General features: G+C 45.8%; 1 protein-coding gene across 1 annotated transcript; it reads right to left on the minus strand.

Moving 5' to 3' along the window:
- Positions 1–443: 443 nt before the first annotated feature.
- LOC125517537 (cyclase-like protein 1) lies at positions 444–10,258 on the minus strand. Its single transcript, XM_087527426.1, has 6 exons — positions 9,704–10,258; positions 9,437–9,481; positions 7,246–7,318; positions 7,059–7,156; positions 995–1,065; positions 444–778 (listed from the first exon to the last, which is right to left on the minus strand). Exons 1-6 carry the CDS (start codon positions 10,158–10,160, stop codon positions 653–655), a joined length of 870 nt encoding a protein of 289 aa, XP_087383552.1. The 5' UTR covers positions 10,161–10,258; the 3' UTR covers positions 444–652.
- Positions 10,259–18,480: the final 8,222 nt, after the last annotated feature.

An 18,480-nucleotide genomic window follows, 5' to 3' on the forward strand; every position in this document is an offset into this window, starting at 1 on the left:
GGAGCTGATACTTGCATCGATCAAGCCCCTTGGGCGGGACGTGGTGAGTTGACATAGCCGGTTGGTTGACTGTGGATGAATAGTTCCTGTTGCTACCGCCCGCACGTACTCCCCACCCCAGCTGGTGGGGGTTGGTTCAAATGTAGCCATTGTTTGGTAACAAAATTTATTATCATAATTTCCCTTGCTATATGTAGTAAGATTTGATCAAGTCAACTCCTAGTTGCTTATTTTCATTGGGTTCTAAGTATTATAAGGTTACATCGAGAGACACACAATATTCACCATTGTGGCTACAATAATTTTACTAGTTTCTATACTAGCTTGGTTAAATTTACATTAAGGTTATGCCAAATTAAGAAGAATACAACATATGCAGCCATTTTATCCCATGAACTTATTTCATAATTTGGCATAGCGTAATGTAAGTTTAGCTGTGCAACTATAGAAATAAAGAGAATTATTGTACCGTGCAACGTTTGTGTTGCACCTGTGACTTGTCTGTAGTGATGCTACACTTTTGTTGTGGTTTGAAATACTTTATTGATAGTACAAAACATATTTACATGATATGCAACATTTAAATTACATAGGTCGAGTATATATGTAGCATCAGCGGGCATGATAGATTGCGGCCTTCGAGAGGATGTGATCACTTAATAAGAATGCACCTGATTGGTGAACCGTCAGATCCAACCAATCTTAGATGTAAGCAGTGCAACATGTATAACCCGGTCTCGACGTATTCTAGCTTCAGATGTTCAACTAAGATGATATCCTGACAGAACAAAGTAAGTGAGTCAACCAATGAGTTCAATCAATAACACAATCTCTTGCAAAGTAAGTTCATTGAGAATGTATTTTTGTCAGTGGATTAGGGGAATAGGCCGCATATGGCTACATGACTCAGACTAAAGGACAACAAGGTTAACTGATGCCAGCCACTATTTACTTCTTTTTGCACTTGGGTAAGGGAAGCAAGCTAACATCTTACCGCATTTTTTAGGAAGACCACATGGGCAGAGCGCGCGTGATCAAATGATGCAACAGATAAATAGTCCAGACCTGCAGATTTGCTACATTAATTTTTATGCTAAATAAGGTAAGGGAATATGTTTATTTGATACACCAAGCGAAAAGGTTATACAACTGATAAAATATAACTAGCAAACATGCCCGTGCGTTGCAACGGGAGATCAAACAATAACACAAGTCTCTAATGTGATAAGTATTCTCATGATCCTTCATGTATAAGTCCACTCCCTCTACTTTAAAATCACAGCCAATAGTCATTCGACATGAACGACAGCTTCAAAACAACGAACAACATGTCAAACAATGAATCAATTGAAGGTATGCTTTTCCAGGATGTCTATTTGGAACATGAGATGTGGTCCCGAGTCAAATTAATTCAACTTATTAGTTCCTTCTCAAATTTAAAATAAAATTTAAAGGAATAACATTATTAATAATTTTGGACCTGATGTCATGAGCTAAATTTAATAAAAAATGGGAAGAAATACTATTATGAACAAATTTAGAAATAACAATAACATCAAGTAGAATAATCTGTAAAACATGCTTGTTTGTGTTAGGTGAGGTCGGGATAGTCTGGTCGAGACCTCCTCCCCTCCCAATCGCCGCCTAATATGGCGATTCATGCGAATTCCAGACCATAGCTGTGACGCCCGGATAATTAAGCTACAGTGATCCTCTGCTAATGATACCACGTCACCTCGTTTATAGTTGCTTATCTCGAGTTAGTTCGAAACCGACTCAAATTCAAATTCAAAAATAGACAAACAATAAAAGTTTTCAAATATTAAAACTAAAATGTTCGGACTGAACTAAATATTGCATAGATAATTATGGGGAAAAAACCACATATGTATAAAATGTTTAAATACTATGAGATGAATAAAACAGTAGTAAAAATGATTATTTGAATAACTTTTATAATTAATAAAATGACAAACTAAGTTATTTGGGGTCTAGACTTTTTGTGACTATGGACTAGGTTGTAATACTAATTTAGATACTAAGTGTATGTTTTACTAAAATAGAATGCAACTACAATAAAGCAGGAAAGAATAAATAAAAGGAAAAGAAAACACAAAAATAGAAAAGGAAACTAACCAAAAAAAGGTAAAAGGAGACCCCCCACTGGACCCCTTGGCCCAACTGGGCCGGCCCATCCCGCACCTCCCTGGCCTATATGGCCCTATCCCCCGAAACCCTAAACCGCTACCCACCCCCACTACCCACTCCCCCCCACTACCCACTCCCCCCACTCCCTCTCCCCCGATCCAATCGGGATCAGGCCCGACGCCGGCGCCGCCCCTCCCACTCTCCTCCGTGCCCCCCCTTCGCCAACTGCCGCCGCCCGGAGTGCCCTCCCCGCCGGTGCCCCGTCGCCCTACGCCGTCGCCACCTCGACCCGGACGCCGCCCCGTCGCACACCGTCCTCCTCGACGTATCCTTCCTCCACCCCGCGCCCATTGCCCGTGCCCTGCAATCCCGGTGAGGACCCCGGTCCTCCTCCTTCCCGTGCCCTCACGCCGGCGCTCGCCCGCGACTGCCCCGGCCGCGCTCACGGCGGCCCGCGCTCACCGTGGCCTCGCCCGCTTCGGCCCCTCCTGCTTCTTGTGCCCGCGCACACACGCGCCGCCCCCGTCGCGGCCCCTGCGGGCCGCGCTCGGCCATCGCCGCTGGCGCATCGCCCCCCCACCCCGCGCGTGTATGCTACTGCGCTGCTGCCGCGCTCGCTCGCCTCTGACCTCGCCTTGCCTCGCCTCTGGCCGGCGCTTGACCGCACCTCCCGCGCCGCTCGCGCAAGTCCCGCTCGCACACCTCCTCCCGCGTCCGTCGTCGACGCTCGCCTTAGCTCCGCTCCGGCGCCGATCGCCGCACGTCCTCCCGCATCCCTCCACTCGTCGGTGGCTGCTGCTGCCCGCCTCCACTCGTCGGCGGCTGCGGCGCCACACTGCTGCCCCGGATGCCTCCCCTGTCGGGCGCCCGACGCCCGTCGCCCGGGCTCGCCCCATCGGGCGCCCGTGCCCGTAACCCGTGTGCCCGCCCTGCTAAGGCCCTTTGGGCCACTGCCAAACGGGGCCCACGCCCCGCCCACAGAACGTTTTTTTAGAAGTTATTAATAAACAAAAAATATATATAATTAAATTAATAAAAAGAATTAATTAAATAAATAAAACTTAATTAATTATGTAATTAATTAATTAACTTAATTAACACTGTTTAGTTAACTAATTAACTCTAATTAAACCTGCTAATTAAATGTTAACAAATAATTAGATAGTAGTCTATGACAATCAGGACCCACACGTCAGTTGACCCAGTCAAACACACTGTTGACTGCTGACATCATGATGTTGTCATGCTGATGCAGTAAACCTGTTTTTATTTAAATTAAATCTGTTAATTCCAAAAATGAATTAAAACTTTAGAAAATTAATATAAAATAAACCGTATATCGGATGAAAATACTTTGTACATGAAAGTTGCTCAGAACGACGAGACGAATCCGGATACGCAGCCCGTTCGTCCGCCACGCATCCCTAGCATAGCGAACACGCAACTTTCCCCCTCCGGCTCATCTGTCCGAAAACGCGAAACACTGGGAATACTTTCCGGATGTTTTCCCCCTTCACCGGTACCACCTCGTACCGCGTTAGGGCACACCTAGCATCACGTTTTGTCATGTCATGCATCATTATGCAGCTGTTTGCATTATATTTATTGTTTCTTCCCCCTCTTCTCTCGCTAGACACCGAGACCGACGCCGCTGCTACCCAGTACGACTACAGTGTTGACGACCCCTCTCTCTTGCCAGAGCAACCAGGCAAGCCCCCCCCTTTGATCACCAGATATCGCCTACTCTTCTCTATACTGCTTGCATTAGAGTAGTGTAGCATGTTACTGCTTTCCGTTATTCCTATCCTGATGCATAGCCTATCCTTGCTAATACTGTTGTTACCATTACCTGCTATCCTACTGCTTAGTATAGGATGCTAGTGTTCCATCAGTGGCCCTACACTCTTGTCCGTCTGCCATGCTATACTACTGGGCCGTGATCACTTCGGGAGGTGACCACGGGCATATACAATATACTTTACACAGTTACCTTACCTGTGATACTGTTCGGAGATGGGGGCTGAAGGGGCAGGTGGCTCCATCCTGGTAGAGGTGGGCCTGGGTTCCCGACGGCCCCCGACTGTTACTTTGAGGCGGAGCGACAGGGCAGGTTGAGACCACCTAGGAGAGAGGTGGGCCTGGCCCTGGTCGGCGTTCGCAGATACTTAACACGTTTAACGAGATCTTAGTATTTGATCTGAGTCTGGCTACTGGCCTATACGCACTAACCATCTACGCGGGGACAGTTATGGGCACTCGACGTCGTGGTATCAGCCGAAGCCTTCGTGACGTCAGCGACTGAGTGGCGCGCGCCGGATTGGACTGGAACGCCTACTAGGCTAGGTCTGCTTCCGGCCGCGTTCGCAACGTGCAGGTGTGCAAAGGGCGATGGGCCCAGATCCCTGCGCCATAGGATTTAGACCGGCGTGCTGACCTCTCTGTTGTGCCTAGGTAGGGCTGCGACATGTTGATCTTCCGAGGCCGGGCATGACCCAGGAAAGTGTGTCCGGCCAAATGGGATCGAGCGTGTTGGGTTATGTGGTGCACCCCTGCAGGGAAGTTAATCTATTCGAATAGCCGTGATCTTCGGTAACAGGACGACTTTGAGTTGTACCTTGACCTTATGACAACTAGAACCGGATACTTAATAAAACACACCCTTTCAAGTGCCAGATACAACCGGTGATCGCTCTCTCACAGGGCGACGAGGGGAGGATCATCAGTTAGGATTATGCTATGCGATGCTACTTGGAGGACTTTAGTCTACTCTCTTCTACATGCTGCAAGACGGAGGCTGCCAGAAGCGTAGTCTTCGAAAGGACTAGCTATCCCCCCTTATCCCGGCTTTCTGCAGTTCAGTCCACATATAATAGCCTTATTCCAGTTGATACCAATGCATACATATGTAGTATAGCTCCTTGCTTGCGAGTACTTTGGATGAGTACTCACGGTTGCTTTCTCCCTCTTTCCCCCTATCCCTTCTACCTGGTTGTCGCAACCAGATGTTGGAGCCCAGGAGCCAGACGCCACCTTCGACGACGACTCCTACTACACCGGAGGTGCCTACTACTACGTGCTGCCCGCTGACGACGACCAGGAGTAGTTAGGAGGATCCCAGGCAGGAGGCCTGCGCCTCCTTCGATCTGTATCCCAGTTTGTGCTAGCCTTCTTAAGGCAAACTTGTTTATCTTATGTCTGTACTCAGAAATTGTTGCTTCCGCTGACTCGTCTATGATCGAGCTCTTGTATTCGAGCCTTCGAGGCCCCTGGCTTGTAATATGATGCTTGTATGACTTATTTTATTTGTAGAGTTGTGTTGTGATATCTTCCCGTGAGTCCTTGATCTTGATCATACACATTTGCGTGCCTGATTAGTGTACGGTCAAATCGGGGGCGTCACAATAGCTCCCTTGCCCCCCCCCCCCAAATCCAAAATTGCTCCTTTTCAGTCCACGTCATTTGTAGCCGACCATCAACTGATTCATATTAGTGGGCGCTAGATGCAAAGGTGGCAGCCAACCCACTGTACACAACGACATGTAGACATATGTTTTTACACGTACATATATAGCACTAAGCTAGCTAGTAGTTTTTCTTTGAAAAAGAACAAAAGATGGCTAGTAGGTTTTTTCTCAAAAAAAAAGGTTGATTAGGAATTCTAAATTGGTAGAAATGAACTTCCCCTATTGAACCAGTAATAGATCTTTTAAAACATATATAATAGACATTTTTGAAATACCCCATATAAATAAAAGTATTTTTTAGAAATGATTAACATGCAGGGTAATAGCATATTTGGAATCTAAACATTTTTCTAAGCGTTTTCCATTTATAACATGTTAAGTTTTATGTTAATATTTAAAAGATATGAATATTTTAAAAAGTACTTGAATCTGCAAAAAAAAAGTTAGAGTAGCTGAACCGTATTACAACACTATGCAGCCCTTGAGCAAGATAGTTCTATCTTACGCCAACAGGAATTCAGGGAGTGATAAAAGGCAAAAAATTGCTCCTTTTCAGTCCACGTCATTTGTAGCCGACCATCAACTGATTCATATTAGTGGGCGCTGGATGCAAAGGTGGCAGCCAACCCACTGTACACAACGACATGTAGACATATGTTTTTACACATACATATATAGCACTAAGCTAGCTAGTAGTTTTTCTTTGAAAAAGAACAAAAGATGGCTAGTAGTTTTTTTCTCAAAAAAAAGGTTGATTAGGAATTCTAAATTGGTAGAGATGAACTTCCCCTATTGAACCAGTAATAGATCTTTTAAAACATATATAATAGACATTTTTGAAATACCCCATATAAATAAAAGTATTTTTTAGAAATGATTAACATGCAGGGTAATAGCATATTTAGAATCTAAACATTTTTCTAAGCGTTTTCCATTTATAACATGTTAAGTTTTATGTTAATATTTAAAAGATATGAATATTTTAAAAAGTACTTGAATCTGCAAAAAAAAAGTTAGAGTAGCTGAACCGTATTACAACACTATGCAGCCCTTGAGCAAGATAGTTCTATCTTACGCCAACAGGAATTCAGGGAGTGATAAAAGGCAAAAAAAAAGGATAACTGGGATTCAAACTTGGGTGTCCCAAGTAGAAGAGCATGGCACCAACCAGTCAAGCTATTGTAGACTTGTTATACAACATGGCAGTATTTTATTTGAACTAAACACGATGGGCAACGACGTAAGGGAAAAACGAATCGTTTTTTCCACTTACGGGTGACATTGATGGGTAATTTTTGCTAACTTCAAGGGTAATTTGAATGACGTACGACCAGAAGCAATATCTGCTTTATTATTAGAGAAAGATAAAAAATATACACCAAATCATGAATAAAAAATATATAAATACCACCGTGTCATATGTAATTCCAAAAAGAAGCTACTTACCAACCAACTTGATGTCGGTGTTGTCAACAAGCCACTTGGCACCATCCTCTGTAAATCCAACGTAACTCATATCACCTCCTTCCTTCCACATGAGTCCTCTATAAATCATTTGCTTAGATGCATGTAGTATGATGTGGTAAAAAAATACATTATCTACTTGAGTATGTGCCCTTAAAAGAGGCCATACCTGTCTGTGTTCAATGTCCTGAAGAGAACTCGACGAACACCTTTCGGTATATTTAGGGATTCCATTGCTTCAGCTGCATAGAATTAGTGCGGAATCATCTACCGGATGCTAGGTGGCATCCATGGTAACTATAATATAATTAGTTAGCCCAAATATCAACAGTTGTTTTTCTATTGAAAAGGCAAATGGCGAACACTAGAATCATATCCTATTATATATTTGAGAGCGAACCACACTAATTCTTTTTATCTTAACATGCAACTATGCCACCTCAATATGAAAGAGAAAAGAGCCACCATGACATGCTAACATGTATGGGAAAAGATTCACCACGACATGCACATGCGTTGAAAATGATTCACCAGAATGTGCAACCATGCATGTGAAAACTATTACAGTACTTGTATTTCACAGATATCTTATATCTATATAATGATCAAATATTCATGTTCCAACTTTAATAAAATATATAGCCAACAATTTTCATAATAATGTGCCGGGTATCATCTAGTACAACTAAGCACATGATTCTCCCTTAACATATTTATCACAACATGCAGCAATGTCACATCAACATGCAAGCGTGGATGCGAAAAGACTTAGCTAAAAATCCAACCACGAATGCAGAAATGCTCAAATGTTTTAGTTATACTATACTACTTATATTCAAAAAACATTTCGTAATTATACAACAATCATATGTTTTTAGATTTTTAGTTCGTATATTATTAATCAAAATATTTATGTTCATATAACCAAATCTCATTGAAATTTATTGTAAAATATCCCAAAGCAACCCACATGGGGTATCATCTAGTAATCTTAGTGTGCAATGGTTCATATGGAACAACTGCAAAATTCATGTATCTAAAAAAGGAACTCTCTTCCTCGCTTTGCTCTTTGTTTGAGTGGGGGGGGGGGGGGTCCAAGTCTACCCATTGCCCTCTTTCCCCTCCTCTCTCTCTCTCTCTCTCCACCCACCTCTTTGCCGCATCCGAATGAGGCAGAGTGGCGGAGAACATCGGCAGAAGGCAAGGTGGCGGCCCTAGGTCGTGGATCTGGTGAAGGCTCTTCTCATCGGCATGACAAGGGAAGCTAGGCCACAATGGGCTACAAGGCGGCTTGGTGCATAGGGGGTCTAGGTCCCAGTGCCCAGATATATATGGCGGTTGCGATGGCAATGTCGGTGCATGTGGTGCCAGTGGTTGCCATGCATATTCAAGGGGGTGTGCGCTGGGCTTTGCTCTAGCGTGGTTCCCAAAAGTCGTGGAGGAAGCAGATGGCGGTTGGTGTTGCGTGGAGCCACAAGATGGTCTGACTTGCTGTGGATCTGGGTCTCGGCATCTTGTTCCAGTGATGACTATGGCTACTTATTGTGCATGGGGTCAGCGTTCGCGGGCCTGTGGCAGCAACAGTGGTGGTCCGACCGGACTCTTTCAAAGCCTAGGGGTCTGGCAGGTGGTGCAGTGCCAAGTGAAGACCATGCTTCCGCTCATTGACCGGGACATACAACGACGATGCCCACAGGAGCCGCTTCATTCTTGAAGGCATCATAGGCGCCATGCTTACTCCACTGTCCGGGGCAACTCCGAGGGAAACCCCAAACCCTCTAGGAGATCATAAAATGATGCTGCTAGGCGTCACACCCATTGGGGGTCTTTTTTGAAGTTCGATACCAGCCGGAGGGACTACTAGTAAGTAGTATTTGGTGGTTGTCGTTGGTGTTGCTCAGCCGATGTGATTTGGATTTGATCAAATGGAGGCTAGGCCTGATGTTATCATCTGAAGGTTGTTAGTTTAGCAAGTTTTGATACTCCTCGGATCACCTTGGTTCGGTATGACACTCCTCCCTTTTTTTAGGGGTGTTTTCAGATGGCAACCAGCCGGCCAACGCCTATAGTTGAGTTTATGTTTTCCCCTCTCCATGCATCAAGTTGAGCTGTTGGTGTGCTCATCCCAAGCATTTAAACTGATCTCATACTTTTGACGAATGACAAGCAAAGCAGATCATGATTCTAATAAACCAACAATTGAATACACCATACGAGTAAAATACTTGTATCTCATATTCTCGTGTCATGTTAAATTAATATCTAACACTATATAAGAAGTTTGCTAGCAAGGTGATTCACCAATGATATGATGGAGGAGCTGGAGTTCCATGGAAGGAGTGAAAAACTTGCATGCCTACCTGTTATATTTGTGTGTCTCGGAACATCGACCAGTAATGCAGGACCTGTCCAGCAATAAAAACAAATCATTCTCTCTCTAAGAAAAGTACAAATAATTTACAAGCCATCTCTTTTTTCTTAACATAATGCAACCGCAGATGCTCACGTATATTTGTGTGTACTCGCCAACCATTTTAGCCAAGATGATTGTACCGTGTGCGCACATATGGCAGGCCGGAGAGTGGCAAGATCATCAAAGCTTGGTCGGAGAAAACCGGGGAGCTCACCGTTGAGGACTTCGAGGTCGAGCGTGTCGACGTCGAGGCCGGCGGCGAAGTGGGCCTGGTTAAAGTGGCCCGGCGCGTCGACGTGGGTTCCTATGTGGCACTCCATGCTGAGCTCCGACAAGTTGTAGTCTGACCCGTTCTCCATCGACTCCTTGAGCCGCACGATGGGCCCCACCGTCGCGCCCGGCGCGTACGCCGGCATGCCGGGCCGGAACGCGTGCGTGATGTCCACGATGCGCCCGCCGCCGTACTCCTCCAGCCCCGGGCCGTAGCGCCGGCCGGCCGCGCCTGCGGCAGAGGAGGAGGAGGAGGAGCCGCCCAGGTCCAGCGCCGGCCCACAGGTGTCGGTCTCCGCGTCCGCGTAGCCTGGTTGCGCGTCGCCGGCCGACGTGGCGAGAGCATGGTGCGCTGGGAGGAGGATCAGCAGGAAGATGGTGAGAGCCACCGGGGCCGCCATGGTCGCGTACTTGATGTGCCGAGCGCTCTTGCTCTTGAGTATGTGGATCCTGGGGAGTGATCGCTCTGCTTCTCACGTCGTCTGATAGTGTTAAGACGCGGTAGCTGAAACCACATATAATTTCTAGTTTGTCCAAACAGTCTCCGGCAAAATATCCACTTGTGCGGTCGTGGCCATCTCTCGGAAATGCGACGATACGTTCATTCCTTTGATAGGTTTATATGGTTTGGCAATTTTGTCATCAAATATTATATATAATCGATATGTATTTTTGTTTTATTCATATATCACCAATTCAAACATTCATGCTTCACACAATCAAACCTCTTGAAATATTGCAACCGATGCCCGCGGCAACGCACAAGGTATCATCATCTTAGTATGTGATAAATAGCAAAAAAGTTAAATCAGAGGAAGAAGACTTCCATGTCCTCGTGCGCGCCTGTGGTGCCGAACTGATCTCCTTCCTCCGGTATCCCCTGCACGTGCCGCGATCAGATCTAGGACCTCCACCACCCCTCCTTCGAGCTCCTCCACCTCCCCGGCCAATGCAATCGAGCTCGCGTGCCTCCCGACTGACGGCCGCTCCGACCTCACCGCTCAACTTGGCATGGCAGCCCTCGCCCTCCGTAGGGCGGGCCCAACCATCCGAGGCCACCTCCGGAAGCCCGCGATGAGGTGGCCATTTCGGCACCACCGGTTGCCGCTCCGACATTACCGCCCGCCGCCCCAGCTCCTGCCGCTTAGCTTGTAGCGGCGGTCCTCGCCTCGGCCATCTGAGGCCACCTCCACAAGCCCACATGACGTAGGCCACTTCGGCACCACCGGCTTGCTGCTGCCGCCCCCAGTGTCAGGCCCTGTTCAGACTGTTCTGGTAGCAGAAGCTCCGCTGCGCCCCTCCTAAGGGCAGATACACGATCCTGCCCAGATGGATGGGGGGCTGGAGACTGTCGTCGCTGCTAGTGCGGGATCCGAGCCGGACCTTTAAACATTGTTGCCTTCACCGCTGAGTAAGGTCCCTGTAGCCCCTCCTGGGTTCGTGTGGGTTGGGATGTCCGCTGATGCCACTGACTATGACACCGATGAGTAGGAGTTGGCATCATAGACGCCGCGGGATGCCTCAGTGACGTGTGTGGAGCGTGAGGCGGAGGTGTGCGGGGACCGGCAAAAGGTGGTGCCTCCCGTGCGTCCAGATTTGGGAGATTGGCGAGAATGTTTCGACCGTGAGGCGTCGCCGCAATTCCTGAGTGTCACGCTCCGTGTGGGAATGCGTTAGGAGCTGGCAGCTTGTCTCGAGAGGGCGCCGCCCGACCCTCGCTGCTTTTCCGCCGCCCTGCTGTCAATGTGCGGTCCCCGCATCCGACATGCCTAAGAGATAGGAGATTTCGGTGCTTCTGTCGAAGTCACCGCACACACTCCTGCTGGGATCCTATCTGATGCATGGACCGCCTTCGATCTAGTCACATCGTCCGCTTTTGCCGTGCAAAGAAGCTTGCACACCAAACTTTGGCGCACCAATGTCCGGCTCCATCGCCTGCACCCACCAGTGAAGTAACCACAACAGATTTGCAGTTCCAGACTGCCTTGACTATGCAAGTCAGGTTGGTGGAGGAGGCCCAAGTTGCTTCACACTGAGCTTCGTGACTGCCTTGCGCAAGTTGGGAGTGTTTTGGGGAGAGCGGAAGCCACCTTCGCCAAACTAGAGGTTGTGCTAGATGTGTCTTCGCTGCCTGAAATTTAGACTGGATCTTCAGTTAGGGGTGGAAGCAAACCTCTTTGGACATCCCCCCCTTGCTGCAGCATGTCCATCCTTGAGGCCCGTGCTGCTGACTGCCTCTTGGAGTGTAGTCATTGACGGGGTCGTGACTCCAGTGCTGCAGATTATGAGGAGCGTTGCGGCAAGCCTACTTCACCTCTTTCAATGGTGCTTCCGAAGAAGATGGGCAGGTGATGTCTGTGCGTGACGAGGTTGATAAGGTAGGTGCTTTGGCACTAATTTCGATGTGTAACTATAGGGTTTGCCTCTGCCATGTGGGCAACTCGAGGCGCCAAAGTGAAGGAAATATGCCCTACAGGCAATAATAAAGTTATTACTTATTTCCTTATATCATGATAAATGTTTATTATTCATGCTAGAATTGTATTAACCGGAAACATAATACATGTGTGAATACATAGACAAACAGAGTGTCACTAGTATGCCTCTACTAGACTAGCTTGTTGATCAAAGATGGTTATGTTTCCTAACCATAGACAAAGAGTTGTTACTTGATTAACGGGATCACATCATTAGGTGAACGATCTGATTGACATGACCCATTCCATTAGTTTAGCACCCGATCGTTTAGTATGTTGCTATTGCTTTCTTCATGACTTATACATGTTCCTATGACTATGAGATTATGCAACTCCCGTTTGCCGGAGGAACACTTTGTGTGCTACCAAACGTCACAACGTAAATGGGTGATTATAAAGGTGCTCTACAGGTGTCTCCAAAGGTACATGTTGGGTTGGCGTATTTCGAGATTAGGATTTGTCACTCCGATTGTCGGAGAGGTATCTCTGGGCCCTCTCGGTAATGCACATCACATAAGCCTTGCAAGCATTGCAACTAATGAGTTAGTTGTGAGATGATGTATTACGGAACGAGTAAAGAGACTTGCCGATAACGAGATTGAACTAGGTATTGAGATACCAACAATCGAATCTCGGGCAAGTAACATACCGATGACAAAAGGAACAACGTATGTTGTTATGCAGTCTGACCGATAAAAGATCTTTGTAGAATATTTAGGAGCCAATATGAGCATCCAGGTTCCGCTATTGGTTATTGACCGGAGACGTGTCTCGGTCATGTCTACATTGTTCTCGAACCCGTAGGGTCCGCACGCTTAAGGTTTCGATGACAGTTATATTATGAGTTTGTGAGTTTTGATGTACCGAAGTTTGTTCGGAGTCCCGGATGTGATCACGGACATGACGAGGAGTCTCGAAATGGTCGAGACACAAAGATTAATATATTGGAAGCCTATATTTGGATATCGGAAGTGTTCCGGGTGAAATCGGGATTTTACCGGAGTACCGGGAGGTTACCGGAACCCCCCGGGAGGTATATGGGCCTTAGTGGGCTTTAGTGGAAGAGAGGAGAAGTGGCCAGGACTGGGCCGCGTGCCCCTCCCCCCCTAGTCCGAATAGGACAGGGAGAGGGGGCCGGCGCCCCCCTTCCTTCTCTCTCTCCTCTTTCCCCCCTTCCCGAATCCTATTCCAACTAGGAAAGGGGGGGATCCTACTCCCGGAGGGAGTAGGACTCCTCCTGGCGCGCCCTCCCTGGCCGGCCGCACCCCCCCTCTTGATCCTTTATATACGGAGGCAGGAGGCACCCCTAGACACACAAGTTGATCCACGTGATCATATTCTTAGCCGTGTGCGGTGCCCCCTTCCACCATAGTCCTCGATAATATTGTAGCGGTGCTTAGGCGAAGCCCTGCGACGGTAGTACATCAAGATCGTCACCACGCCGTCGTGCTGACGGAACTCTTCCCCGACAGTTTGCTGGATCGGAGTCCGGGGATCGTCATCGAGCTGAACGTGTGCTAGAACTCGGAGGTGCCGTAGTTTCGGTGCTTGATCGGTCGGGCCGTGAAGACGTACGACTACATCAACCACGTTGTGCTAACGCTTCCGTTGTCTATCTACAAGGGTACGTAGATCACACTCTCCCCTCTCGTTGCTATGTATCACCATGATCTTGCGTGTGCGTAGGAATTTTTTTGAAATTACTACGAAACCCAACAGTGGCATACGAGCCTAGGTTTTATGTGTTGATGTTATATGCACGAGTAGAACACAAGTGAGTTGTGGGCGATATAAGTCATACTGCTTACCAGCATGTCATACTTTGGTTCGGCAGTATTGTTGGATGAAGCGGCCTGGACCGACATTACGCGTACGCTTACGCGAGACCGGTTCTCCCGACGTGCTTTGCACAAAGGTGGCTAGCGGGTGACAGTTTCTCCAACTTTAGTTGAACCAAGTGTGGCTACGCCCGGTCCTTGCGAAGGTTAAAACAGCACCAACTTGACAAACTATCGTTGTGGTTTTGATGCGTAGGTAAGATTGGTTCTTGCTTAAGCCCGTAGCAGCCACATAAAACATGCAACAACAAAGTAGAGGACGTCTAACTTGTTTTTGCAGGGCATGTTGTGATGTGATATGGTCAAGACATGATGCTAAATTTTATTGTATGAGATGATCATGTTTTGTAACCGAGTTATCGGCAACTGGCAGGAGCCATATGGTTGTCTCTTTATTGTATGCAATGCAATCGCGCTGTAATGCTTTACTTTATCACTAAGCGGTAGCGATAGTCGTGGAAGCATAAGATTGGTGAGACGACAATGATGCTACGATGGAGATCAAGGTGTCGCGCCGGTGACGATGGTGATCACGACGGTGCTTCGAAGATGGAGATCACAAGCACAAGATGATGATGGCCATATCATATCACTTATATTGATTGCATGTGATGTTTATCTTTTATGCATCTTATCTTGCTTTGATTGACGGTAGCATTATAAGATGATCTCTCACTAATTATCAAGAAGTGTTCTCCCTGAGTATGCACCGTTGCGAAAGTTCTTCGTGCTGAGACACCACGTGATGATCGGGTGTGATAGGCTCTACGTTCAAATACAATGGGTGCAAAACAGTTGCACACGCGGAATACTCAGGTTATACTTGACGAGCCAAGCATATACATATATGGCCTCGGAACACGGAGACCGAAAGGTCGAGCGTGAATCATATAGCAGATATGATCAACATAGCGATGTTTACCAATGAAACTACTCCATCTCACGTGATGATCAGACATGGTTTAGTTGATTTGGATCACGTAATCACTTAGAGGATTAGAGGGATGTCTATCTAAGTGGGAGTTCTTAAGTAATATGATTAATTGAACCTAAATTTATCATGAACTTAGTACCTGATAGTATCTTGCTTATTTATGTTTTATTGTAGATAGATGGCCCGTGCTGTTGTTCCGTTGAATTTTAATGCGTTCCTTGAGAAAGCAAAGTTGAAAGATGATGGTAGCAATTACACGGACTGGGTCCGTAACTTGAGGATTATCCTCATTGCTGCACAGAAGAATTACGTCCTGGAAGCACCGCTGGGTGCCAGGCCTGCTGCTGGAGCAACACCAGATGTTATGAACGTCTGGCAGAGCAAAGCTGATGACTACTCGATAGTTCAGTGTGCCATGCTTTACGGCTTAGAATCGGGACTTCAACGACGTTTTGAACGTCATGGAGCATATGAGATGTTCCAGGAGTTGAAGTTAATATTTCAAGCAAATGCCCGGATTGAGAGATATGAAGTCTCCAATAAGTTCTATAGCTGCAAGATGGAGGAGAACAGTTCTGTCAGTGAGCATATACTCAAAATGTCTGGGTATAATAATCACTTGATTCAATTGGGAGTTAATCTTCCAGATGATTGCGTCATTGACAGAATTCTCCAATCACTGCCACCAAGCTACAAGAGCTTCGTGATGAACTATAATATGCAAGGGGTGAATAAGACTATTCCCGAGCTCTTCGCAATGCTAAAAGCTGCGGAGGTAGAAATCAAGAAGGAGCATCAAGTGTTGATGGTCAACAAGACCACTAGTTTCAAGAAAAAGGGCAAAGGGAAGAAGAAGGGGAACTTCAAAAAGAACAGCAAGCAAGTTGCTGCTCAAGAGAAGAAACCCAAACCTGAACCTAAGCCTGAAACTGAGTGCTTCTACTGCAAGCAGACTGGTCACTGGAAGTGGAACTGCCTCAAGTATTTGGCGAATAAGAAGGATGGCAAGGTGAACAAAGGTATATGTGATATACATGTTATTGATGTGTACCTTACTAATGCTCGCAGTAGCACCTGGGTATTTGATACTGGTTCTGTTGCTAATATTTGCAACTCGAAACAGGGGCTACGGATTAAGCGAAGGTTGGCTAAGGACGAGGTGACGATGCGCGTGGGAAATGGTTCCAAAGTCGATGTGATCGCAGTCGGCACGCTACCTCTACATCTACCTTCGGGATTAATATTAGACCTAAATAATTGTTATTTGGTGCCAGCGTTAAGCATGAACATTATATCTGGATCTTGTTTGATGCGAGACGGTTTTTCATTTAAATCAGAGAATAATGGTTGTTCTATTTACATGAGTAATATCTTTTATGGTCATGCACCCTTAAAGAGTGGTCTATTCTTATTAAATCTCGATAGTAGTGACACACATATTCATAGTGTTGAAACCAAAATATGCAAAGTTGATAATGATAGTGCAACTTATTTGTGGCACTGCCGTTTAGGTCATATCGGTATAAAGCGCATGAAGAAACTCCATAATGATGCCTTTTTGGAACCACTTGATTATGAATCACTTGGTACTTGCGAACCGTGCCTTATGGGTAAGATGACAAAAACACCGTTCTCCGGTACTATGGAGAGAGCAACAGATTTGTTGGAAATCATACATACAGATGTATGTGGACCGATGAATGTTGAGGCTCGTGGCGGATATCATTATTCTCTCACCTTCACAGATGACTTAAGCAGATATGGGTATATCTACTTAATGAAACACAAGTCTGAAACATTTGAAAAGTTCAAAGAATTTCAAAGTGAAGTTGAAAATCATCGTAACAAGAAAATAAAATTCCTACGATCTGATCGTGGAGGAGAATATTTGAGTTACGAGTTTGGTGTACATTTGAAACAGTGTGGAATAGTTTCGCAACTCACGCCACCCGGAACACCACAACGTAATGGTGTATCCGAACGTCGTAATCATACTTTACTAGATATGGTACGATCTATGATGTCTCTTACTGATTTACCGCTATCGTTTTGGGGATACGCTCTAGAGACGGCCGCATTCATGTTAAATAGGGCACCATCAAAATCCGTTGAGACGATGTCTTATGAACTGTGGTTTGGCAAGAAACCAAAGTTGTCGTTTCTGAAAGTTTGGGGCTGCGATGCTTATGTGAAAAAGCTTCAACCTGATAAGCTCGAACCCAAATCGGAGAAATGTGTCTTCATATGATATCCAAAGGAAACTATTGGATACACCTTCTATCACAGATCCGAAGGCAAGACTTTTGTTGCTAAATTCGGAAACTTTCTGGAGAAGGAGTTTCTCTCGAAAGAAGTGAGTGGGAGGAAAGTAGAACTTGACGAGGTAACTGTACCTACTCCCTTATTGGAAAGTAGTACATCACAGAAACCTGTTTCTGTGACACCTACACCAATTAGTGAGGAAGCTAATGATAATGATCATTGAACTTCAGAACAAGATACTACTGAACCTCGTAGATCAACCAGAGTGAGATCCGCGCCAGAGTGGTACGGTAATCCTGTTCTGGAAGTCATGCTACTAGATCATGATGAACCTACGAACTATGAAGAAGCGATGGTGAGCCCAGATTCCGCAAAATGGCTTGAAGCCATGAAATCTGAGATGGGATCCATGTATGAGAACAAAGTATGGACTTTGGTTGACTTGCCCAATGATCGGCAAGCAATTGAGAATAAATGGATCTTCAAGAAGAAGACTGACGCTGACGGTAATATTACTGTCTACAAAGCTCGACTTGTCGCAAAAGGTTTTCCGCAAGTTCAAGGGGTTGACTACGATGAGACCTTCTCACCCGTAGCGATGCTTAAGTCTGTCCGAATCATGTTAGCAATTGCCGCATTTTATGATTATGAAATTTGGCAGATGGATGTCAAAACTGCATTCCTGAATGGATTTCTGGAAGAAGAGTTGTATATGATGCAACCAGAAGGTTTTTTCGATCCAAAGGGAGCTAACAAAGTGTGCAAGCTCCAGCGATCCATTTATGGACTGGTGCAAGCCTCTCGGAGTTGGAATAAACGCTTTGATAGTGTGATCAAAGCATTTGGTTTTATACAGACTTTTGGAGAAGCCTGTATTTACAAGAAAGTGAGTGGGAGCTCTGTAGCATTTCTGATATTATATGTGGATGACATATTACTAATTGGAAATGATATAGAATTTCTGGATAGCATAAAGGGATACTTGAATAAGAGTTTTTCAATGAAAGACCTCGGTGAAGCTGCTTACATATTAGGCATAAAGATCTATAGAGATAGATCAAGACGCTTAATTGGACTTTCACAAAGCACATACCTTGACAAAGTTTTGAAGAAGTTCAAAATGGATCAAGCAAAGAAAGGGTTCTTGCCTGTGTTACAAGGTGTGAAGTTGAGTCAGACTCAATGCCCGACCACTGCAGAAGATAGAGAG

Source organism: Triticum urartu, chromosome 6A (genome assembly GCF_056163025.1).
Source record: "Triticum urartu cultivar PI428250 chromosome 6A, HENAU_Tu73, whole genome shotgun sequence".
Lineage (NCBI taxonomy): Eukaryota > Viridiplantae > Streptophyta > Magnoliopsida > Poales > Poaceae > Triticum > Triticum urartu.

What these genes read in the sequence shown, in the direction of transcription:
- LOC125517537 (XM_087527426.1), bottom strand. Translation starts at nt 10,160, where the DNA reads ATGGCGGCCCCGGTGGCTCTCACCATCTTCCTGCTGATCCTCCTCCCA. An exon ending in GAGACACACAAATATAACAG is followed by an intron (nt 7,319 to 9,436) that starts GTAGGCATGCAA and finishes AATTCTATGCAG; the next exon opens with CTGAAGCAATGGAATCCCTA. An exon ending in TGGTCTTCCTAAAAAATGCG is followed by an intron (nt 779 to 994) that starts GTAAGATGTTAG and finishes TTGTTCTGTCAG; the next exon opens with GATATCATCTTAGTTGAACA.